General features: G+C 46.5%; 1 protein-coding gene across 2 annotated transcripts in view; it reads right to left on the bottom strand.

Annotated features, from left to right (window-relative positions):
• Positions 1-315: 315 nt before the first annotated feature.
• LOC8053511 (sulfhydryl oxidase 1) overlaps positions 316-25754 on the bottom strand; it is a 72942-nt gene continuing 47503 nt past the window's right edge. The window contains exons 10-11 of one of the 2 annotated variants that reach the window (XM_042292240.1): positions 25041-25436; positions 316-724 (exon numbers count right to left, since the gene is read on the bottom strand). In XM_042292240.1, the coding sequence (XP_042148174.1) occupies positions 621-724; positions 25041-25436 (500 nt within the window). In that variant the 3' untranslated portion in view covers positions 316-620. Of the gene's footprint in view, positions 725-24164; positions 25437-25754 lie in introns of those variants that run through there. The other variant, XM_029967762.4, reaches the window with a different exon arrangement.

Below are 25754 nucleotides of genomic sequence, written 5' to 3'. Positions count from 1 at the left end.
GTACATGCCTTCTTTACCTTTCAGTGCACTTGCATGCATCTGTTTGTTACCTCTACCGTTCCTTTTGTCTCCTCTTCCCTTGTTCCTCTGAGATGTAGCAACCAGTCCGGACATGCACGGTTAATCCCTGCGTCCTACGGTAAATAACACTTTCGCTATCCTTCCTCCTACAGTATTAAGCATGAGCAAGTATTTAATTCTGCAAAGACAACTATACCTCTAATTTTCCGACGGGGTAACGCAGACTCAATACGGTTTTGGTCAACGACCTCGAAATCGATATCTCCGTTTCCGCGCACCGAACAAGCGACAGCATGAAAGTGAACAATTTACTACAAAAAATCGGCGGTATAAAAAATACAAAGAACGCGCTTTCACAACAGCAGCGCGGGAACAATATACGTCGGCAGAGTTCAAAATCGTACAAAAAAATATAGCGCGTATGCACCGTCCGCTCGAGTTCTTCGTCACGAAGTACCGAGAGTCACCGAGTGCACAAGCGAAAGGTATACAACGATGGCAAACAGCGAGCTGCGAAGCATGAAGCGTATTGTGACCGTGTCTTCTTCCCGGGCAAGACCACGAGTGGATCATCGGTGCTTCCGTGGAGCCGCTGGGCTTTACCCGAAGACCAGGCAAACCGCATGCAGCAGTGTTGGCAGCATCCAGCGACCGAACGCTTGCAAGGACGCTCCTCCGCTTCCATCGGTCTGTGTAGGGGCACCTGCAGTAACCCCCCATGGAGCTCAGTGGCTCGGCCTCGCGCCGGTACCTCATTTCTAAATCTGCTACGTTTAAATCTGTCCCTTAACTGAACCCGCTCGACACCCAATGCCGGAAGGCCTGCCCATTAGAAATGCATTAACATGTTTCAGCAGTTTAGATGAACTAAAAGTTCATATACATGCAGATGCGCAAGCGATTTGTTTCGGAAGATATTGTTTTATTATATTTGTTTCCCTGTCATTTGTATTTAAATTGCGACAGATTTCAATTCGACAAATTCAAAATTAGCGAGGACTAATACTTTGAATTTAGAAACAAATGAATGCTCGATAATAAATCCGAAGTCTCTGCAAGGCAAAGGTACGGAGACAGTGCATTCAGAAACGCCACGTTATGAGGAATTTTAATTGAATCTAATGTAAATTAATTTAGTTCAAAGGCATCTCAGCGATGCATTACACGAGGGTGACATCAAGAAAGTGGAAGTAGTCGTGATCTAGTACATGCATATATATATATATATATATATATATATATATATATAAAAAATATATCAACAGCTCAGCAGGCAGTATGCCATTTGTAAGCAACTTACAGAATTCCCGGTGTTCGGGCATTTGACCAAATATTTGTTGAGATAAATCGAGGTATATCTGCCATTGTTTTTCTTCTTTTTTTTTTTCCTTTTATGCCATTTCAGTCCTATGCTCAAAATCGTTGAATACAATATTAGGAAGAGGCAGATATCTATGTGTCCGTGTGGAAGGAAAAACAACTAAGATGCCCCCCCCCCCCCCCCAACCCCTCTTTTTTGACTAACACAAAATACGAGCTTTCTCCTTAGTTTCTAGATATTTTTTTTTTTCACATCGAAATTCCGGCGGCGTCGGCGTATATATGAATGTGCCGAAAACCGGATGACCTGGTCCCACGTCTACAGTACGGCTTTACACCTCTTTTTTCACCGCAGTACGCCAGGGTTCTTCCCCACTGTCACATCTCACTGCACAGGGGGGCAGCTTCAAATATGCATGGAAGACGTGTGCTGGAGAGATAAAGTCCTTAAGAACTGAGAGGTTAAAAGGTACGTCGCAGATGACCGCGCAGTTCTTCAGCTAGACAGGTTAAGATTTTGGAAATGCTAAGCCATTCAAAATTAGCGAGCAAACAAAATGCAGTCACGGAAGGACAAGAACCTACGCAAATATCGGAAGCGATAAAGGTAGTGACTGCTGTTTTTATCTCTTCTTATTTGTGCGGTTTCTCGTCCTTCTGTGGCTACATTATTTTTTTTCTTTCGCTCACTAATTCGTTTTGTTTTAGCTTAAGTCCAGACGTAGCCCCGACGCTACGAGCTAATAAGACCGATCAAGCAGATTCAAAAGCGCAAGTCACTAGGCCTGTTCAGCTCATGACTGGTTCAGCGATTATAGAGCACGTACACAAACACAACGAACGCCACGATGGCGCGCTTTTAAGGCTGTCCCCTGATTTGTCCCACACTCTAAAAAAAAAAAAAAAAGCCCGTGCGCCTGCTTTCCCGCACAACACCTCGGAGAGCCAATCACCGCAACTAACGGAGCCAGTTCAGCGGATGCCAATGCCGACACATGTTTGGACCAAACAACGCAGTCTGAGTTGTGACATTAAGCAATGCAAGCGTGACGTTTTGCATTGCTTAATGTCACAACTCAGCCTGCGTTTTTTGGTCTAAACATATATGTTTCGGCATCGTCATTCGCTGAGCTGCGCTGATTGGCTCTCCGAGTGTTGTGCGGGAAAGTACACGCACAAACTTTTTTTAGAGTGCATCAGCTCGTAGCATCGGCTGCGTCTGAACTTCAAAGGCGAAGGATGGATGGATAGATAGATGTTAATGGATATACCCTTTGTAACGGACGGTAGCTTGCGCCACCTAGCCTAAGTCTAAAATGACAAACTGAAGCAAGCTGTTGATTATCCATGGTGGCACAGCTTCAGTCAGAACGCAGGGCGTGACTGGTCCCGAGCATCTCATTACCATTCCGTAGCCAATCCGGTCGAGGCATGAGCTAATAAGAACGCCGTAGTACCAATCACGAAGCAAGAAGCGCGATTATAATAATAAACAAAACTCTGCGTCTCTTTTTTGTTGTTGTTTTTTTTTTTTTTTTGTTAGCGATTATGGTTATGGCAAGACAGCCAACAGATTATAAATCTGTTGGCTGTCTTGAAGAGGACACTGCAGTGGAACCTGGAACGTATTGTTTTAACAGAGGTACTCTTTTTTTCTTCTTTTCCCCAAATCGAGACGTGATCTTTTAGTTGCTTCCTGACCGAACTATATTTACTTGTTTTTTCTCCTCCATTTCTCAATCCTTCGGCCTCCCAAGTGGTCTATGTGTTGTCCTCGTCTGAGCTGCGGCGACTCGATAAACGTGATGACCACCTTTGGTTGTAGTTGATTGGCGAACTTGTCTCGGGTTGCGACGCAACGGTAGCAATGAAAGGTCAGACGTGATGTCCCGAAGAACGAAGTTGCGTATGACGGATTATTTACTGCTGGACATCGTGTCACGATCACCGTGCGCTGGCCCGATGGACGGGGTGGACATGGTACGTCGGATTCGTTGGTTACAGGCACATTAGAAACGGATCATATTTCAGAGGGGCCCGATGGGCTTCGGGATGTCGTATCGAGCGTATGCCTTCAACAACAAACGCAAAATACAAGGTCTCTATAGTATTCCTTTGGTAACACTACTTCATTGGACCAATAAAGTGACGGGCATGCTGGAGCAACAACGCCTAGAATAATCGAAGCTCGTGCTTTGATGCGAGATCGAGCGCAGACACGGATTGGACACGAATGCTGCGCAAACGTTCGGCTGGGCCATCATGTCCAATCAGTGCGTCGAAAGATGCTCGGCTTCAGGATCGGGCCCAATCACCGAGTTGACGCAACCCGACTGTGATGGAGTTACTTGGAGGTATAGAAGGATGCTCACAAGCTTTGATTCTGCACTTCAAAAAGCAGACGCAGCCGACGCTTCGAGCCGATGGTGCCAAGCAAACAGTATCAAAAGCGGACCATCATGGTGTTCTATCATCACCGAAGCAATCATAAACGGACCAGGCCTAGTGTCTTCTGACGTTTTTCGATTGATCCCGTTACATCGTAGCGTCGGCTGAACTATTAACTGGAGCAGCTGGAACACTTTGTTCTAAGATAACAACCGCGCAAAAATTATCAGGAATCTCGTTCGAGGCGCTATTTCTGCTATTCCAGCGCATGATTACCTCCGTTCAGGTGACTTGGGCTGTAGTTATAGCAGTAACTGGTCAAGGCGAGGCTCACAGGGTGATAAGGCTGCGGTATCCAGGCGGCTACTGCAACACCGTCTAAACATAGAGAGCCCCAGAAAGTTGCCAAGCAGGACACCTAAAGGGGGCCCGCCCATCCAACTGATGTACACACCAAACGACTCTTTTGGGAGCCGCACCGCGGCGCCACTGTCGTGTCGCATACTTCCCATTGCCACTCCGCAGCCAATCAGGTTGCGGCGTTACTCACTATGAAGGGCGAAGAAGGGCATGAAGATAATAAGCCCTGCCGTTCTTACTTTGTCAGGGCTTATTATCGTCATGCGCTGCCCGATTCCTTCATCGGCCTTCATAATGTAACGCCGCAGTCTCATTGGGTGTGGAGTGATGATTGGATGCGCGCGACGAGACAGTGGCGCCGCGGCGCGGCCTCTGGCAGTCAACTTGGCGTGCACATCAGTGGAACCAAGCTCCCTTATAGAGTGTGGGACGTTTGTTACGCTAAGGTTTAATGCATATTTCAACGTGTGTCGCACGAGTTTACCTGGCCATGTTCTCCGCGTTGTAAAGTTACTTGTTCGCGCCTCGAACTAACACGAAGTAATTGTCGAATTAAGTTTTCCCTCATAGCAATAATCGCTTGTTCCCCTTAATTACAAGCCCTATCAATGCAGTCATCCATGCTTCGCAAAGTTTCGCTGTATCTTTTTTTTTTTTTTTAAAACACAGTGTTGATAAAGGCTACAAATTATTGTTTTAAATATGTTCAAGCCATCGGGACTTACGGCAACAATTGTACGAGTACTGCTACTTTTAAAACGCAGCTCTTAGGTGCCTGCTTCCGGGTTGAGCGGCGTCGGAGTCGGTGTCGGCGTAAAGCGCGCGCGCGTTGCAGTATGGGACGTTTTCCCGCTAAATTTAGCGGGTTAAGTTTTCCCGCAAAATTTAGCGGGGGAATTTAGTGGAGGAGGAGGAGGGGAGGGTACGGAGGAGGAGGAGGGGCATATCCTCCCCTCCCTCTCCTCAAGAGCTGCGCTCTAGTTTCGCATTACAAAAATTTGTAAACGTCTTTCATTTTTTTATATTTTTTTAGAGAGCAGCTCTTAGGCGCCCGTTTCCGGGTTGAGCAGGGTCGCCGTAACCGCGCGCGTTGCATTATGGGACGCTTCCCCGCTAAATTTAGCGGGGAAACTGATGTCACGTGACCTCAACACCAATTAAGTTTCCCCGCTGATTTTAGCGGGGAAAATGACATCACGACTTCCTGTCACGTCACCCATGAAAAAATTCAGCGGCAGGAGCGAAGGAGGAGGGAAGGAAGGAGGAAGGAGGAGGAGGGAAGAGGAGCGTACGGAGGAGTAGGAGGGACACACCCTCCGCTCTGTAACCTCCTACTCTTCCTCAAGAGCAGGGCTCTACTTTCGCATTACAGAGATTTGTAAATGTCTTACTTTTTTTTTTCTTTTTTGCCCTACTTGCTTGCATTACTTGCATGGTCCGCGGTATATAAAAAAGAAATCTAAACGTATCTGAAGTAGCTGCTCGTTGCATACTAAGCGGCGACTGTGCTAGCCCGGGCTCTCCTAATTCAGCCCGACTGGTCGAGAGTATCGATTCCTACCCTCACAAAGGCCAACAGGAGAAGTCGTATTCTTTTTCAGTTGCTTTCTTATTTAGCCGTCTAGGAGCTTTCTTGATAGCGGCCCATTATATCTCGGACAGGTAACTTCCACCGACCACCGAATCGACGTCGAGAAGCGAGCAATCACTCGGAAAGAGGCCGCAACGAGTTTCTTTAGCCGAACGTAATATGATTGACGACCACGTCAATGAGATGCTCCAGGAAGAAGTGAAATGCCCACCGGCTAGCTCCTGTGCATCTCCGTCCTTCTGGCGAAGAAAAAAAGATGGGAGTATTCGATTGTGTCTGAATTATTGCCGCTAAAATTAAAAAAAAAAAAAAAACGTTTTTTACACCTGGAAGTTGAATACTTAAACCGGCTGACGGTGTTTTGTACAGCCTAATTTTGATGGACATTGTAGTTCGCAGGGCGATGGACATTGTAGTTAGCGGTCTTGAATGAAAAATTTATCTGCATTATTTGGACAATGAGGCTACGTTTTCACACAAAAACTTGAAGAGCAGGAATTCTAAATAAATTGCACACCATGTTAAATTGAATATGAATGCAAGCTTTACAGCTAAATTCGAAACAAAAAAAAAAAAAAATCGTGTGGCTGTACTTAAATTATAATCCTCGGTCACTTCGAAGGAAACTCGAGCAATATACAATTTCCCCACTACACCAAAATAAAAATTTAAAAAAAAAAAAATTGCATTTTAAGCTTTTTACGTTTTTGCGTCATCTTTAGATGCTTCGTTCGCGGATTTGCAGTCATCGTAACACAACTTTGAAACCTACACCAAAAAAAAAAAAAAAAAAAAAAAAAAACTAGATTTTTTTGTTTTTTGAGGAAACGCTCAGTCAGAGCCTCACATTTACGCTAGTAAAGTTTCCGGTTGAGAGCAGACCTGGCCCAGAGAAAGCCTATAACATGACTGAAAAAATTCCCAGAGGTCAGGACTATCAGGAAATGTGTTCGCGTACTTCGACCTGCGATTGACCCTCAAGTACTTTTCTAAGGATCCATCCGGTCGTCTTACAAGTAGGGTCCCGTGCTTCCAAGGAAATCTTTAAAAAAAAAAAGAAAAAAAGGAACACCCGCCAATAGAATTTTTGTCAATTCGGATTGAACCAATAAACTCCAAATTTCAAAGCACCAAGAAAAAAAAAATGGTATTTTACAATTAAGTTTGTTCAGCGCACGGGTTCAAGGGCCTGAGAAAATGACACTTGTTTTCTTTCACATCTCGGGCCGTTGGCAAAAGTGATCTTGCCGCTTATCTTGTCAGTCAAGACACCACGTCATTGCACTTTCGGGTCGGATCACGACAAGAGCCACTGTTCCGGCTTCCAGTCCAGATAGCTTTCCAACATTGTTTCCATCTAAAAGAAGGCTCAAGAAGATTCCGGGCAGGAAAAGTACGCTGTCTTCCCGTTCTTTCATCGAATATCTTATGGCCTCAAACCAGGGGCGGATTTAGAGGGGGGGTCCGGATGTCCTGACCCCCCTCTTGATTTTTACATATGTAAAATTTAGGGCGTAAAACAAGGGAGAGGGGGAGGAGGTTCCTAAACATATGGTACGCTGACAAACACCTGACACCCCCCCCTCAGGAAATTCCTGCATCCGCCCCTGCCTCAAACCTATAGTGAACACGTTTGGTACGGCATTTAGTAGAGACCAAAGCTTGAAAAGGTTGACTCCCTTCACTTAACTCAAAATAATTGCCTTAAAAAAAAAAAAAAAAAAAAAAAAAGTGTCCCGTGTGTTTTAGGGATTGCTTATAAAATCCTCTTTGACTGTGGTTTGTGCTATATTGGTCAAACCAAGCGCCGTGTCAATGACCGTTTTACCGAACATAGACGCTGTGTCCAAAATAAGGATATGTATGCAGAGGTTGGGGCAAAGCACATCCAAGAATGTAACAATTGTGTCCCTTTGTGGAATTTGACGTCTGTAATTTCAACAGAAATAAATGACCACAAACGTCCGTTAAAAAAGTCAATGTTGATAGGAAACCTTGGAAACACAGTAAATAAGCCCTCCTTGTTTGGAAACCAAGTGGAAAATATTTCTTGACTTCTAACTTTTGTGTGGGAGGAGGATATCTGTAGCAAAACTTGTTTTTTTTTTTTGTTTGTTTGTGAATTGGTTTATTTTTGAGAATATTACGTCCTTGCGTACATGTATGTAAAAATGGGGAGGCATTCAGAACGCCGAATTATCGGGATGCCGAAATTTAAAACACCGAAAATTCAAATAGCCGATAAGTCAAAGCACCGGAACATCAAAATGCTGGCATTTCGCTGGTTCACCTAGCTATACCAGGGGATAATTTTTTTCTTGGCAATCTAATCAAAGTTATGGAAAAGGTTGCGCCCGCCGATGTGCACGCGCTTTCGTCCAATTTCCTAATAGCCATGAAAAGTTATACCCGAATATAGCTTTCCTTCGCATACATCAAGTTTAAAAGTGTGCAATTCTTCGAAGATAGCTTAGAAAAAAACGTCGACGTTGTCCCGGTTGCCCAGAGCAGCTGCCAAACGATTTTCGCGCACATTTTGCTTCTTGCTTCGTGGAAGGCGGTGTCTTTTGATCGCTCCCTCGATGTCGTCTTCGCCTGTAGTTTGCTCCCTTTTCATGGTGCTGATGACCCCGAAGACGCTATACGTGGTGTCCGCCAACCAACGTCTCCCTTCGTGGGTACCATGCCTCAACGGAGCTATTGCTTCTTGGAAACCCGTTCTCAGCGAGGGAGAGCACATTCCAGAAGGATGGCGGGAATATCGGTGGACCTCGTATTTAATGCTGGAGTTACGTTGGCGACACGGCCAACACGGCGCCGTAATTTACTAAGCAGGTAGTTGTCCCCCACCATCGCAGCAGAACAGACGCTTCTGGCGGGAAGAATGGTTTCAAGGACGCATAGGCAACTCGTAATTCTTTGGTGGGCAAGAATGAAAGGGCTGCAAGCTGCTTCACCTTGATGGCGAAGCCATCTACTTATCTAGATCATTTTTTTTTAAAGAACTGACACTCCTAGGTTCTGCACTCTCCTCCATACTGATTGGCACAAGTGGAACAGAGAACTATGCACATCCGACGACAGGAACAACGGCCGAATAGCGTTGATTGCTGCCAATTCAAAGTCTGTACTAACGCAAACTTGGAAACAATGTCGCCTACAAAGCTTCTAAATTTTATGATTCTTGACGTCACGAATCAAAAGAAGCAAGGAGGCGAAAAGCGGGAGAAGAGAACGCCAAAAATGCAACGGCGCACGCGCGCGTTGGAATTTTTTTTTTTTTTTCGCGATGCATTTTTTTTTTGGCGTGTCTATGACTACAACGTGCATCGTTTTAGATAATAAAAAAAAAATACGACCTTTGGGGTGTCAGTGCCCCCTTAATTTACTTTGAATTAAAAAATTCATGATGCATATCCGTACTTTACGCACCATTCTATATTCAAGCGAATATTCGTTATTCTAAGATGAATAGTGTATTCGCGTATTTTATACGCCTTTCAATGCACCTCGATGTTTGGCTCGGTGGTTGCAGAGTTGTCATTTTAGCGCGATCTTCATGAACAGTAACCAGCCATCTGGCCTACACGAATGCGGTTCATTCCATTCCATACATTTCATTGTTTACGAGAATCACAGTGTAGACGCGTTAGTTCAGAGCCCAGCGCGCACATGTTCGCCACTTTGGAACGTGAGCAAAGCACGCGCCACACGCGCGAACGCTGCAAATGGCGCCGACCAGAAGCGCTCTTCTGGAATGGTCTATAAATATTTTGCTAAATTAATTTATCACGAAGGCGCGTATGCACGTTACAAGAGTAGTTACCCGTGCTGGCGTCTGCAACAGCAACTTTTTTTAAAGAAAATCTAAAACAAATGGCACGTTCCTTCAGGTAACACGAGCGTGTGGGCCATCTGTACCCGCATTGAGGGCATTCTCCGAGGTGCTTGGCTAATTTGTGAAAAGAATGAATTGCGTGACTCTTCGGCCTTTCTTCGCCAGCGTAACTGCCAGCTTCTGATAAAAGAATAACGGATTTGCTAGCGATTTCACGAAACTAGAGAGCCGTGGCTTCAGCGTACCGAGTGGCAAAAATGATTCACTCAAAATCTTAGTTGCCTCAGATTTTTTACTTTCTCACAGTTCAGCACGTAGGCCGAGGTCATACTTTCTGCAACTAGAGGTTATTATAGCAGGAACGCCTGTTTTCTCGCTATTTGACGCGAGGCGGGAGCGAGCGTACCAGATCACCGTGTACCAGATTGCCCGCCGGTGACGTCACGATGCTTTTGGATTCAGTAGCTCAAAAATCGGCGGAGTTTTCCTTTAACGCATGTATGAATATTTTATTTCAATTTTCCGCAATATACACGCCGTTCTATTTTGGCTACTGAAAAGAGGACACTCCGGGCTAGTCCCCTCTGCACTATTTCCTTCAACGACGTCGTCTGCATGCAACTGGAAAAGGGCAGTTAGGAGAGATCGTATGCACGGCGTCTTCGTGGTTTAAATCATTTGTCGAACAACAGTAAGAGGCGTTTGACTTTTGCAGCGACAAAATAAACCTTACGATGTCTGCTACAACGGCCTATCGCTCTACCCAGGCACGTAGCCAGGATTCTGTTTCGGGGGGGGGGGGGGGGGGGGGGGGGGGGCATGACAAACTGCAGTATGAGGAGGTGGGGGGGAGGGAAGGCCCAGCAAAATATAAGATTTCAGGGGGGGGGGGGGGGGGCGGACCGATGCCCCCCACCCCCTGGCTACGTGCCTGGCTCTACCCCACATGTTGATAAGGATAAGAAATATGATTCTAAGTTACGCAACAAACTAAACGTCACACGAGTTCTCTATTTTATTAACACTAAACATCCGCGCGAGCTCACAGCATTCGAAGCAACTGACGGGTGACTTTTGGAGAAGTCTGCCATGTAATCTGAAGTGAAAGCTACGCGTTAAATAGCTCGAACCTAGACAGTTCACAGCGATAACGCGACATCGATGAGCTCGAAGTTGCTAACCGCCCTTCTCAACAGAACTCGACAACGAAACCCGAGCGAAGAATACTGCCCCCCCCCCCCCCCCCCCCTTTTCCCATTGCACACTACTCTACAAAAGGGTTCCTGGCAGCTGGCTGGGCAGCGCGCTATGCAAAAAAGTATTGATACTTCTGCACGGCAAATAGGGCAAAATAAGTATCCCAGAATACAGATATAGATACATACCGAAATATCTTTCACCGAACGGCGGTAGGTGCGGTGCGAAGTGTGCAGTTCGTGGCAGATGCAAAGAGTAGCGTGTCAGTCTATAGGCATCACCCCTTCACTTCGAACTCTTTATCTACTCCTGCACGACGACCGATTGCATCTAATACGTTGCATAGCACATCATAAGGAGTTTGCTAAATTCTCCAACATCGCTGTTTATCAGCGTCCCTGAACATTGATTGTGGCATAAACATGCTCGGGTGGCTTGTCTCAAGATCCGGGTTGTGATTCTAAACACGAAAACATACTTTCACTGTCAGAGACGTTACGTTGTGCAAACCATTTTGGAGTTTCACTATAAAAAAAAGGGGGTGTGGTATTACACCCTTTGCCAGATATACTACACCCCAACATTTCAGTTCGACGTACAGCGCACTGACGTTGACCTTACGGTGCCAACTTTCACGGGCGACTTGATAACCGAGTGGTACAACTTATTAAAAAAAACGAACGCACGTGTTACTGACTACAAAAAAATAACCGGGATTTTCTTAGCCCTACTGCAAAACCTCAGTGTTTTTCTCTCTAGTCTTTGCTACATACTTTGGCTGTTTAATAAGTTATATATCGCACCGGTATCAAGCCCATCGCAAATTTTGGGGCCGTCCGTTCGACGTCAGGGCGTTGTATGTCGAATTGAAATTTTGGGGTGCATTATATGGGACAAAAAGGTGTAAGACGGCATCCTTCTTTTTGAGATGTAATTTTGAAGGGCGTGGGTCACAGTATCACATTCCTATAGAACTCAACTTAAGCAGTTCCGATCTCCTTGGTTTGTGTGCAAGCGAAGCGTGAAATCCACAGCAGAAGATGAATGTAAGCATTTTAGAAACATGGAGACCACAAAGAAGAGGGGAAGGTCGGAAGACAAAGGAAAGGGAAAGGTAAGATGGAATGCTCAAGTAACTCCCAAGAAATCTTGGGGGCGTGTGCCTCAAGCCCCAATGCCTCAACTTGATCTGGTAGAATCTATTACACGATAGTCTAGAAAGCAAGCAGTTATGCTTCCTTAATAGGATGCGTCTAGTGTATCCGCTTTAGAGGGCCTAGCGTGAAGGTTTCGGCACTCATTCTGTTTTCGTATCTTTTTCCCTTTTTATCACCCAATTCCGCGAATGTTTCCTGCCAGACAATACTTACCGGAAAGTAAACGAAGAAACTTTTTGGGTAGCAGAAAAGTGAAAACTTCAAAGACTTAGTACAATCGTCCATTTGCAGCATTGGGTGCATGTTCTAGAGTGGTTCAGAGAACGGAAGAGTGGAAGATATGAGCACTATATGCAAGACTGATGGTAAGACAATAAAATGTTTTCCTTTAATGCGAGGAGACCACTCCTATCTTTCTTACAAAAGCAACAGCTGTAGCTGGAGCTGTTAGATGGGCTGGTGAGAAGGTGGATTTTCAAAAGATTGGGTGACAAAAAAAAAAAAGGACAGAGTATTGGTAGATAAAGGCAAGGGCAGGGTAAGACACCACACAAAAGAAACTAGCAGACCTGGAAGTTCCAGGCTTTCTTTCTTTTCAACACTTCTCTCTCTCTCCCTAGCAGACCTGGAGGACAGGGCAGAACAGAAACTATCGCCTGGAGGCATGAATTCGGCTCATTTCGTACCTCAGCGTTTAGAGAGAGTGTTATTTGTTTTGTTCTTGCTCTCACAATTGCAACAAGCGCATTCATTGGGGAATTGTGAACTCCCTCACTTAGAAAGGGTACTGACACAATATCTTATTTTTCTTCTCATACTTTTTTTTTTTAAACCTTCCAAAGGTCGTCTCAGAGCTTACAACATGTGCCAACTGTTATATCAGCATGCTAAGGAGGGAAAACATGAGGTCGAACCACCAAAAGCAGTCCGAAACTTCTGTAGATTAGGTGACACTCATTTCAAAGGCTCCATTCATCTTATCTAAAACTTCTCAAGTTAAAAGCACCTCCCAAAACCTCGGTTTTGACGTTAACAGTAGCAATTGCGTGTCCTTGCTGCTGAAAGCAAAAGACGCTGCACATGTGGATGTTTGTTCTCCTTCTGTTTGTACTAACCTATTTATGCACATTATGGAACTCTAGCTTGTACCAGACATGATCAAACTTCAGCTCTTCATTGGGACTCATCCAGTATGAACCCTGAGAATTACCTACCCACCCCACCCCCAAAGTAATGGTAACACTGAATTAAAAAAAAAATTGTGGAAGGACTAGCATAAAAATGAAAGCAAACAAAACATCAAAGTGCACACAGAAATTTAGGAATATTATAAACAAGACAACCATCAGCTTCAATCATTTCTAAAACTTTGTGGTTGTGTGTATTGCGAAAAAAATTAACGCTGCGTAAACTGCACCATCTGATGCTTGCTCCTTTTGAGCATACATCCTCTTTCCTCAAATCAAGAATCTCATCGTCAGCACAAATAAAAACGCTGTAACTGTTTTTATTGTGAGTCAAGACCGCTTCACTCACAATGAACATGACTTTTGAGCAAAGGCCACTTCACACACAAGCCGTTATTCCAGACAGGAGATGCCTAACAACAGGGAAAGCCTAGAGTTGTCAGGTAATTTAGTGAGCCTGTAAAAGTCACAGAAATGTAGGAAAATGTGGGTAAAACATTAAAACTTAAAAGTATTGTCCTGCTTGTGTTCACAAGATATCACCATCTAGAATGGCACACTAACCTGTCCATTATCGATGGCTATAGGCATTTTTTTTCTTCTTCCAATTGGTCGAAAAATTTCACAGAAAATTTACAAACATATAGTATAGCAGACAATGTGGAAGGACAAACTGCAATGATTTAGGGTTGTTTCACATGAAACTTTTCACATGTGATGGCACACAGGCATGCCCATTGACACTGGTAAAGGAAGGAGACGATGGTGACTGTGATGGGGTATCATTGCCCTAATCCTATCATTTCAAACCATGGAAACACCCCCTAGTCTGCATGTTTCAATAGTTTTGTTCCAAGCTCTGGCCAAACTTGAACAAGATGAGTAACATTTACCAACACAAGTTCCACAGTTTGAAACACTCCCAGTTAATTTGTTTAACTGATAAAATTTAAACCATTTTATTCAGATGGCAGAGTAAAAGAAAGAGATCAAAGTTGCTTCACTCTATTGCTCCAATCTACTCTGCAGATATTTACCCTCACGCTTCAAAATGGCATAATGTGGCCCCAATGAAGAAACATGCCTGTCAACTTTGAGCAATATCTGTCGGCAGCAAATGCATCAAGAGTAGGGAGTTTTAGTAGATTGTTCCAATAACTTCGATAACAATCCTAATAAAAATATGACGCATGCGCAAAGGCGCCGGTTGAGTACAAGGTGTTGTTATTGGAATTATCTACTAGAACTTCTTAGTGATAGAAATGGTTTAAGTATCGGCATCAGCTGAAAGGAAGCACGTAAGGCCAGTCGGGTTTCCGATGCACCACTCTCGCTACAGAAACATTTCTGCGAGTGTCACCGTTCCATCACAATGTCGCGAGCGAAAAGATAAACAACTTCTCTTCATCATTTTAGATTACAATGATTATATCATTCAGCATATATTAAAACCATTATTTACATAAAGGTAATCGCTTCATATAAAATTTCTTGTAAACGTGACTGCTTTAAAAAAAAGATGTCTTGTTTAAACTGGCATTGGTGCACAAAGAGTTGAATCACTTGTAGATAAAAGTGGGACAGCATTGGATGCAGACCCTGCTAAGGGTCATGTTGCTCATGTGGCCCAATGATATGTTAAGAGAAACAAACAAATGCACACTTTGGCTCTTGCTTAACCCACTTGGAAGATCAAACAAAAGCAGACGTACCAGAGGAATGCGCAGCAATGGGCAAACGCGTGCTCATGTACGATGGTGGCATATCAGCAAACAGCGCTTCCAAGGGACCCCTTTATGCATGCCTTAGTTCAAGGTCATGTAGGTTAGTACTTGTAAAATCCCACGACGCAGACGGTAGTCGGAAGACACACACAGGTAACATGCTTCCTTCATCGGAACCATGGGCACTTAATTGTGCAGCCTAACAAGTCACCAACTCTTACAGGCAAGGCGATTCGGAAGACAAACATTTTTATACTGCCCAACTTTTGAACTTGACACACCTTTTTGGCTCAGATTCCTGAGGATTAAGATTATGAGAATAACATCCCAGTTTCCTATCCTTCAAGGCTTTAGGAAAAAGGAACTTTCAGCACTTTCTTGCTCAAAAGTCCTGCATCTGCCTTTCCAATCTGCTCACTTACCAAATTATAAAGAAAGGTTAATGAGAATCAGACTTAAATCATGTACAGTGAATCTGACTCGCAGTACCCGACAAGTCTGACATTGTTCGAGAAAAATGCCAGAAAGAATGCGAGAAAGAGCATTTTCTGCCGACAACGTGCTCAAGATGACCGTTCCTGGTAGGCCTGGTGAGCAGGGAGCTGAATATCCTCTCCGGGGTATTGAACATCCAAGTGGATCAAGTGTGTAAAGTTTAAAGGAGGTTACCTTGAAAAGTCCAGTTATCTTTTCCCTCAGAACTGCAGTTCCCAGCCTGATTGGGAACTCATTAAGTGCTCTACATATTGAACTAAAAAAAATTAATTTGTGCTTGTCTGCTATAGATAGGGGTCTCAGCCTTGCATTCCTATTTCTTTGGAATCATTGCATAAAAACATTATTGGTATGACTGGCATTCCAACCCAAGCATGTCATTTCAAGCACTTTGCATGCTTGCGAATTGCGGTGCAATGCGTGACTCGCGGCCAAAATTGCAATAAGCGTGCAGAGATTGAGCATATGTGTAACCATTAAATACTCAGCTTGTTGCAGTGGCGTAGCCAGGCATAGGTCGGCATTTCCGAACCCACTCACTCACCATCACATCACTAATTACAGCAACATCCAAAAGTCACAGCCCTTCACATCACAAAGTACATTGACGTCCAAAAGTCACAGCCTTTCATATCACAGAGTACACCGACGTCTAAAAGTCACGGCCTTTCACATCACAAAGTACACCTACGTCCAAAAGTCACAGCCCTTCACATCACAGAGTACACCGATGTCTAATATTCACGGCCCTTCACATCACAAAGTACACCGACGTCCAAAAGTCACGGCCATTCACATCACGGAGTTCAACCGGACAACAAACTCATCCCCATCACGTCACCGCGATCTCTGAACTCACAAAGTCATTCACCGTCACTTCACGAATCCGTCAAGTTCACGAAGTACTTCACCGTCACATCACGAATCCTATAGAGTTCATGAAGCCTTCCCCATCCCATCACCGCCAACTCTGAATTCACGAAGTCGCTCACCGTCCCATCACGAGCTCATCGAGTTCAGCAAGTCGTTCCCCTCACGTCCGTGAACTGATCCCGTTCATGAAGTCGTTCGACCGGTTCGACTTCATGGCCCTTCACCGAGTCACAGTCATTCACCGAGTCACAGCCATTCACCGAGTCACCGAGGTCACGGAAAGCGGCGTCGGCCCCTGCAGCCGCGGCCACCGCCACTGCCTCCGGCTCTCAGCCATCGTCGAAGTTCTTTCGCAGCGGCGCTGACGGCTCCAGATGTGTGTGTCAGTGTGTGTCTGTGTGTGTGTGTGTGGGGGGGGGGGGGGGGTTATTGGGCTGTGCCGGGCGACGCACCCTGCACTTGTCATTTTCTTGGTTTAGCTTGTTCCCTCTGGCTTTTAGTTTTGTTGTCCCGTTTCTTTTATTTTCGTTTTGTTTCGCGCTTTCTTCATCGTGTGCGCATGCTGTGGAGAGCGAGCGGCTTCTTGACTTCCCTGCTTCGAACTTGTGAGATAAGGTGCTTGTTTCCGGGAGAGTTATAAGCCCCACGAATGCCCAGAACCAAAATGACTGCTGGTTTGTGGGCGAGCGGTATTACAAAGGGTGGCATCATCCTAGCAAAGCGCACATGAAGGCTCCCTAGACTTCGCCTGGTTGTCGGCATTGTGATTGTGGAGGCGACCCCACCTCAAAACCTTCTGGTCTGTCTTCTTTTTTTTTAAACTTTCGTTGCACACAATTTTTTCCACAAAAAAAAAAAAAAAAGAAGGCGCTTATATTTTTGCCCACGACCGCTCGCCGAGGGGGCAAAAAGGAGAGACAGACACGAACCTGCGTGCACGATTTTTGTGAAACATCTTACAAACATTAATACGAGTTCATATTATATGAACGAAGACGTTTTAGCGAATTATATTTTAGCGAATAGAGATCACATACGCGAGTCGACGTTTAGGCATTTGTAGGGGCGGCAAACTGGGCATCCAAACAGACCGCGCCAGGCGGTCTGTTCGGAACGATAGCAAGGGATATGAACTCAAGTTCGAGCGTCAATCGCCAAAGGTTCGGCAAGCTCGAAAACAGGACAGCGGCGGCATCCATTTCATCTATTCGGTCAAATGAACGCCGCCATTCGCTAAAGTGGCATTCAATGAAACGTCGTGGGCCAGGTTTCGCTCGCTAAACCGTCGTTCGATCAGTACAAAATTGTTCTGTGTATTTTATCTTAATAATTATGATCCATGGAAACCAGCCTATCGTTGCCTACCTCACTTTACGTCGTAAAATAGCGCGTTAATGCCACTTTCATAAGAGATACCATGATAACGCAATACTTCACAACCAACCGCTGAATCACCCGTCTAATATTTTGTCACGGATTTCATCATATATATATAAAGAAGACATTCCAAAACAAGAGTCATCCATTCCCGAAAATTTCAGTGGACTGGAACTATCTTCCCACATCTGTTGCCACAATTGCCACTTACTATATGTTTAAAATTGCCGCAAATAATCTATACAGCTCAGGCTAAGCTCCAAAATGTACAGCTTTGTTCTGTTTTCTTCTAACTCCCGCTCACCTCTGTAATGCTGATGGCCCTGAGGGTATGTCAGTTAAACAAATAAATAAAAAAAAGTAAGTGCCTCCCCTGAAAAACCTCTTAAAGAGGCGACCTGCACCTTGCCGAAGCAATGAAATCTCTGTTTTATTCGAACCCGTTGGTCAGGGTACACCTCATCATTAATTAAACCACTCATTGGATCATTCACCTTAAAAGCAATATGTTTACTTCTGAGCGTGTTCGTGTCGCTCAACCTACAGGGTGTCACAAAAGAAAATTTACACGGTCTTTTTCACCGTAAAAATAAACTAGGCATCGCCGATCGCTCATTCTCCGCCCAAAGGTAGAGCTAGAGGTCACAACCAGATGCCGAAGTTTCAGCCCGATCCGATAACTCAATCAAAAGTTAAAAGTGATTTTCTGAAAAGTTCAATGGGAAAATGGAGCCCATTTTCGCCCGTTTTCGGTTTCTGGTGCCATAGAGCCCCATGTGTTTGAAAACGCCGTCGGCCGCCATTTTCCCATTGAAAATTTCAGAAAATCACTTATAACTTTTGACTCGGTTATTGCATTGGGCTGAAACTTTGGCATCTGATTGTGACCTCTAGCTCTACCTTTGGGCGGAGAATGAGCGTTCGGCGACGCCTAGTTTATTTTTGTGGTAAAAAAGACCGCGTAAATTTTCATTTGTGACACCCTGTACTTTGAGCGAAATGCAGTCGAGGTAACTAATGATGGCGGTCGACTGCACTTTTCTCAGCTTTGAACCAAGGCACGCGCGCCTCACGCTCGCGCGCCTCACGCTCGTTGTTTTACGCCGGGGTTTGGCTGCGCATAGACTCGTATTATAGGTAGCGTACTGTGTTTTCGGAGTTCATTTTTGAATAGAATCGGAGCGTGTTTTTCGGAGTTTATTTTGTAGCGTAGTTTACACTGGCCGAGGTTGAGAAGTTTCGCGTGGCTTCTCGCGAGCCGTGCTGCGTATGCGCGAGAAGCAGTGACGTCACACGTGTCAGCACCGACTGGCCCACCTTCAAACTTTACCACAGTTCGACTAAACATCTGTTGGACAAAGATTCAATCATTTGCTAAAGTCCGACGGGGCGGTGTTCGCGAATATAATAGACTCTGAAGCTTGATGGGAGGCAAGTTCTTGAAGCGGGAATCTCTACGAAGCGTTTTATTAGAGGACCGGGTCTTCCAGTTTCACCCCTTGGCATTGCTTTCAGTCAGAATGGCACGCTGTGCGATTGATTGGGAGCTAGTGCGCCACTTTCCGCGAGAACACCAGTAATGCAGGCGGCTGCTACCTACGGAGAAAACTGCGAATGACAAGGTCTAAAGTATCTAGACTTAAAAATGAATTTTTTAACGTTATACTCACATGACGTGACGTGAGCATGTAAAACGCGGTGCTCAGTGGCACCTCATTTCACATCATTTTTCCACTGTATTTTATACACCAACTCATGTTTACAAACAAACTGGAGCGCTCCTAGCCGACGCCACCGGCGCCGCGCATGCGCGATGGGGTGTGGGCAAGAAGCTCGCCGCGTCGCCGATAAACAAACCATTGAATTGCGTTGTTGTCGGCGGTGGTGTGAGTCCCCGTGCACTTTTCTGCGTTGGAATTGTTGATTCTACGTCTTCCTGGGCATTGCCTGACTACTTGAGCAGCCTCAGCGAAATTACTGAGGCTCGCTACACCACAAAACTTCGCGTGAATAATGTGACATGCAGCGATTCATTCCGCGTGGACGCCGCAGAGGGTACGCTAAAGCCTGATTCGCATGATGAAATTTCGGTCGCAATTTTAAGTCATGACGTCGCTCGGGTTACAACAGCGCGAACCGTAGCTGAGATGTTCAACATCGATACTGAAAATCGCAAGCAGAATCGGACCAAGTCGTTGATTGTCACTGGTAACAACGATCAACATCTCCCTGTATCCACTGTTTACATCGAGCCTGCTTACAAATTTTCAAACTTAAGCATTTTGAGGCCTGCACTCACTTCTTATCGCAAGTACCGGGCCAACATTTGGTCCACGGGCCGGTGTCGTCTAAAAGAGCAGACGACGAGCAGAAGCGTTTGAAAGAGCAGACGACAGTTCGAGCGATCAGGCGGCCGTTCGATCTTGAAGACGCACTGAACGTCCGCATGCAGGCGGTCCCAACAACTTGGCGGTATTCCCGCTTTCATGACGGAACAAAACAAATAAATCTGATGACAACAAGTATCCGTGAATTTAACCCAAACTGCCTCCCGCCCAAGCAATCGTGGTCCGACGGCGACTGGTTTTCCATTTTCACGGCACATATCCACGTTCTCGGACGAACCGAGCACATGAAAACTGATCTTCAAACCTTTCTCGACTCTTTTGGTGCAGCCCCAGTCGCGGCGTTTTGACGAGAAGGCAAGTTTTTGTCAGGTTTTTTTTAATACAACGCTAGAATACACGTCTCACATAGGGACTTCCGCCTTCAGCCCCAGACCGGAAGTACGCCTGACGCGCGACCACCGCGCCGTGACGTAACAGAGATGAGTTCGTTGGTTCGTGTATAGCCAGAACATAATTTCGGCGACCTGTTTGCCTATACATGAACTCATCTCTGTTACGTCACGGCGCGGTGGTGGCGCGTCGGGCGTAACAGAGATGCTCCTTAAAACAAACACCAAAAGGCTCCTTAAAACCAAAACCGACAGACTCCACACGTAACTCGTAACAAAGAAGAACAGGTCACAACGAGTCGACAAAGGACTTAAAAGGAAAAACCCGAACAGCGAACTTTTCCTTACACCTGGCAAGGTCAAACTTTGTACCTACAGGTTACCTCAAGCTTGAAACACAAAAGCTTGCCCCAAGCTTGAAACACAAAAGCACCAATCACAAACGAGCGTGTTGGGGACGAATTAAGTAAGTGCTTATACTTCCTGTTTACACGTCTAAGAAACTAGGGAGTTTTGTGTATTGTTCCCATAATTCCTGTAAGGATACCCGATACTCCTTTGTCGTCTTTGTGCATGCATAGTATCGTTATTGGGTATCGTTACCGAGCACAAAAACCGTCTACAAGAACTCCCTACCGTTTATCGTTTTTCTAGTGAAATTAAAGACGACGTTGGCAAGGAGAAGAAAGCTAACTAATCTCGAAGGGAAGAGGTCGTCTTCGCTCCTTCAGCTCCCCTTGATAACCGGGGATTTCTTCAAGCAGACAGAGCCAGTGAGGACGCCTTCAGCGAACATCAAACATAGTCTTTGAGATGAATAGAGGCAGGTTCTTAATTTTGTTTTTGTTACAAAAGAAGGGTCATTTTGAAACAAGGTCTGGTGGGAAATGCAAGATGGGAGGACGGGTAAACAGCTCGTCCACACTTCTAGACGGGGAACACAGCCTGTCAGAAAAACTGGACATCGCCAGCTCATCTGACAAAAAGGTGAAATGTCAGGCTCTAAAGAGCGTGGGAAAGTAAAAGCTCTTTGAGTGAACCGACGATACGTGCCCCAGAACAGCACGGCGATGTGCATGAAAAAAGTTTAAAAAAACGCGGCAAGCCCGGTTCAATAGTTTTCCATGTTTTAAAAATAACAGGCTTATTCAGCTTTTTGCACACCTTGTGTGTTTGTTTACCCCTCAGACGCTCTGACGTACCGCTATTTACACCTCGTTTTGACCAATGACGGCGCGCGCTTTTCTGTCTCGTCTTCGCGCGTTCTGTGCGCGCCCTTTATGTTTCCCGCTGATTGTTGTGCCATTCTTCGTATTTACTTATTTTCAATGGGTCACGATAACGTTCGCAAGCGCGGAAGACACGTTTTGGTACCCCTACTTGCACGTCGTATAAACACTTACTTCGAATTTGACTTTGACCTCGACCGCGCACCTTGTTTTTCATTGGTAGCCTGCTTGCAACAGAAAGATGACGGTGATGACAACGTAATCGCGGTTTGCTTGTGGTCCTGTGTGATGGGCTCTCACTTCCGATCGAAGTGAGAGCCATTCGTATCGCTCCGACGCTGTTGAAAAAACTCAGCATACCTTTGAATGAGTCACTTGCTCACGAAAATAACGAGGAGACGAATGTCTAAGCGCTTATGTAAGAAGAGTGGTCTCGATTGCAAATAAAAATCACTCCAGCAAAATGTGGCCGATATGGTTTGTATGCAAAACTAGCTAGCATAAAAAAAGAGATAAATCCAGAAATGGGGACGGTCTATCGTCTCCCCCCTTGGAAAAGATTTATGTCATTTTATCAAGAATCTTTGAACACTCGTACCCCGCCTTCGCGTTCGAAGCGCTGTTCACGGAGTAAGGCTAGGCTGCTTAGTGGATTGAGTTTCGCCACGTGTTCGTCGCATATTTTCTGATGGGGTCCGGCTTTTACACACAAGTATCGTGCCAGTAGCTGACTTTTGCTCAAATAAACAGAAACAAAAACCTCTTTAGTCAATATTCACGTTCAACGGAGATCGAAGAACTCTGTTCGTATTCCTGGAATTCAAGAACTCAGGCATATGCACGGCTGTGATGAAAACTATTATCGGCAACAGCCAAGCGAAGCCCCCACCTAAACGCCTGAGAGCACGTAAAATCCTCTCCGCCTGTTATTGCAACGGACACGTCCGCGCGCTTTTTAGGAAACGTGGGCGACGAACCGTGATGCCAATCGGCTGCTTCCTCACATTTTTAAAATTATCATAATTCTCTGGCATATGAATAAAGCCCGTAAACTTCCGTGATTTTTCTAGAATAGCGTCAAGCCTTCCCGAGATCTTAGATGCTAAATAGCGTTTGAAAAAATCCGGAAGCGGCCGAAACAGATCAAATCCGGCGCACACTTTTTCGTGTGGACGAATAAAAACGAGCGTGTGCCGCATATTACCAGCATCAGAATATTCGTAAGCATTATTAAGCGAGAGCGAGAAAACAAACATTGTATAGTCCAGTTAGGGTCACACCAGTACTCGCGTAAAAGCTCCGGGAAGGCGGTTTTATTTGTGTTTCCTTGAGGGGTGCGCGCACGCACGCACTTGCAAAAGACAAAAACATGGGCGCACGGACGCACGCAGATGCAATCAACGCGAAGAGAAACCCTCCCGTGGCAGAATAGCACAGTGGCAAAACGACACCTCCGGCCCCCCCACACACAATGACACACACACACCGAAAGGAGGAGCCGCCAAGCCGCGCCGCGCAAAGGGAACCCCACGGCCATGCAGGAGGCTCAAACGTCTGCCGCGCACAGACAAAGCCCCCTAACGTTCGCCAAGCTGCACGTGTACTACGCGACGCGGGTACGCACGCCCGCAGTATCGGGGCAGAGGAGCGGAGGCCCGCCAAACTCGTTGGAGCCGCCGCTGAGTCTGTGCCGGTCCAAACATCCCCCCCCCCCCTCCCCCCCAATCCCCATCTGGGAAGCGCTGGTGCCGCTTCCTCTGCAATACACAGTCCCCTCCCCATTTCCGATTTCGCGCTTAAGCCGCGCACAGTCGCACACGCAAAATGCCACACCCTCTCTCAAAGTCCTCCAAAGCAAACGCCCCCTGCAGTTGCTTCCCCCAAACGTTACCAGACCGCCCCTACGAATCTCGTTCTGGCCTCTAACAAAAGTTCCTTCCAAGTTTCTGCTCCGTCTGCACTCTATACTAACCACCACAGCATGTTTGTGCGTTTAAGGGCACCAACATGCTGCAGACACTACCAAATGTCAAGTTGGCTATCAGTCGCGAAGAGTACGCACACGCAAGCAAATCCATACCAACATCTCCTGAGTCCTGACTCCTAGTTCACGAACTCAGTCCCCATCACATCACAAATTCAGTTCACGAACTCATTCACCATCACATCACGTATACACCAGAGTCACGAAGTCCTTCACCACTGCATCACGGGTACGTCAGAGTTCACGAAATCACTCCCCGTCACATCACGGCTCCTTCCGAGTTCATGAAGTCACTCCCCTTCGCATCACGACTCGTTCCGCGTTCACGAAGTCACATCCACTTCACATCACGGCTTCTTTCGCGTTCACGGAGTCACGCCTGTTCACATCACGACTCCTTCCGCGTTCACGAAGTCACATCCCCTTCACATCACGGGTTCTTTCGCGTTCACGGAGTCACGCCTGTTCACATCACGACTCCTTCCGTATTCACGAAGTCACATCCCCTTCACATCACGACTTGGTCCGAGTTCACGAAGTCATTCACAGCCCTTCACCATGACGCGGTGAGCGTGAGTGAGTGTGAGTGAGCGAGTTCGTGAGTGACTTCGCCGAGGTATGTAGCCAGGTATATATATCGGGGGCGGGGTGGGGAGGGAGAAGGGAAGGGGGGTTGAGATGGGGTGCAGAGGGGGGGGAGAGAGGTAAAAATGCACGTGTATATTATAGAGTTATAGGGTCGGCTGGATTTCGAGGGGTGGTGAAACCCCATGAGCCCCACTCCCTCTCTCTCTCCCCTCTCCCCCTCCCCTCCCCTTCCCCTGGCTATGCCACTGGCTCCTCGAGGTACGGTGGTAAGTGTGCTGCAAACACGCCGACAGCAAAGACACCCCAAGATTGTGCCTGGATGAAATGCAGACAGACAAGCACAGGGGCACCACCAACCTACCACAATTACCAGACAAATGCAGCCGGTGGCAATTGATCTCAACTGTTCTAAAGCTGTAAGAGGCTGTCTACTTTGTAGATACTTGAAGAGCTACTAGTACAGAGAGAAAACAAGAAAACAAGAATGACAACCACAAAACAACTTGCGGGTGTCTCCTCTTTTCTCTGTTTCTCCCTGGTATGAGTAGTTCCCATAACTATGCTTAAAAACAAGCTACCCGGTAACCGTTTGGAATAAAAAAAAAGTGTGAGTCTGAGGGTAGACCTCCCTCACTCTCAGGCTTTCATCATTATGAGCAGTTCCTGTGCTTGCCGCATCGTCTGCAATTCACCCCTGCACGGCTACACACGCACTGTGCAGTATAGACGGCGCAGATGCAACCCGTGCCTCGGCGCATGCTCTGTACAGGTCGGCCCACTTCAGAAGGCCTTCATGGAAGATCCGTGTCGAACTCAGGGCGGCGACGCAAAACCCCGACGTGTGCATAGCTTTCGACAGGGCCTTAGTTTTCGCCGACCGCAGCCGAAGGGCCCCAGCAACGCCACGAGCAGCAGCACTAGCAAGACTGCGGTTAGTGCCAGCGGTAGCATGATGCTCGGCCCCCGCCACGTACCGGCCGGTTCGTTCGGAAGAGCAACGACGGCGATGACCGAGTCTCCGGAGTAATAGTGGAGCAGGAACTGGAGAGTCCTGTCGACGTTCCAGCGCACGTTCCAGTCGACCGTGTCCTGGCGGCCCCGGGACGTGCGGCACTCGGAGCACAGGGACTCCGGCGGAAAGGGAACCTTGGGCGCGGCGGGGTCCTCGGTTTGGTCCCCGGAGAGGCGCCGGTTCACCGCATTGTGCGTCCGCCAGAGCCACAGCACCGCGTCGCGGGGTTCCCGCAGCTTGGACTCCAGGCCCACTGCCAGGGACGCGAAGTGAGCCGCGCAATCGCTGCACGTGAAGAAGTGCGAAACGTAGTCGCGGATCGTCAGCAGCGTCGTCCTCGCTGACGTTGGGTGGTCTCCTGCGAGGAAGAATAAAGGGATTGTATCGGTTTTGCTATATACCGTATCTATGTAACCTACTACATCCATAATACGTAAAGGTGCAAGTTTGTTTATACGCTTTTCCAGTGCTTAATACCTAGGCAAAAAATGCCGCGTCACTGGGCTGCGGGCATGTGCGTAGCGTTTGATAATCTGCAGAAGGGAGCTACTGCATGTGCTCAGAACCCACTCCACAGACCGGCAGACAAGGACGGCAGTGCAGGGAAGGCGATTATTAGAATGGTGCAGAAGCTCCACGTGCGAACCCGTTACGAAAAAACGCAAGAGTGAGCCGA

Source organism: Ixodes scapularis, unplaced genomic scaffold (genome assembly GCF_016920785.2).
Source record: "Ixodes scapularis isolate PalLabHiFi unplaced genomic scaffold, ASM1692078v2 PGA_scaffold3__209_contigs__length_174095766, whole genome shotgun sequence".
Classification (NCBI taxonomy): domain Eukaryota; kingdom Metazoa; phylum Arthropoda; class Arachnida; order Ixodida; family Ixodidae; genus Ixodes; species Ixodes scapularis.
This window is presented reverse-complemented; position numbering and strand designations above follow the sequence as displayed.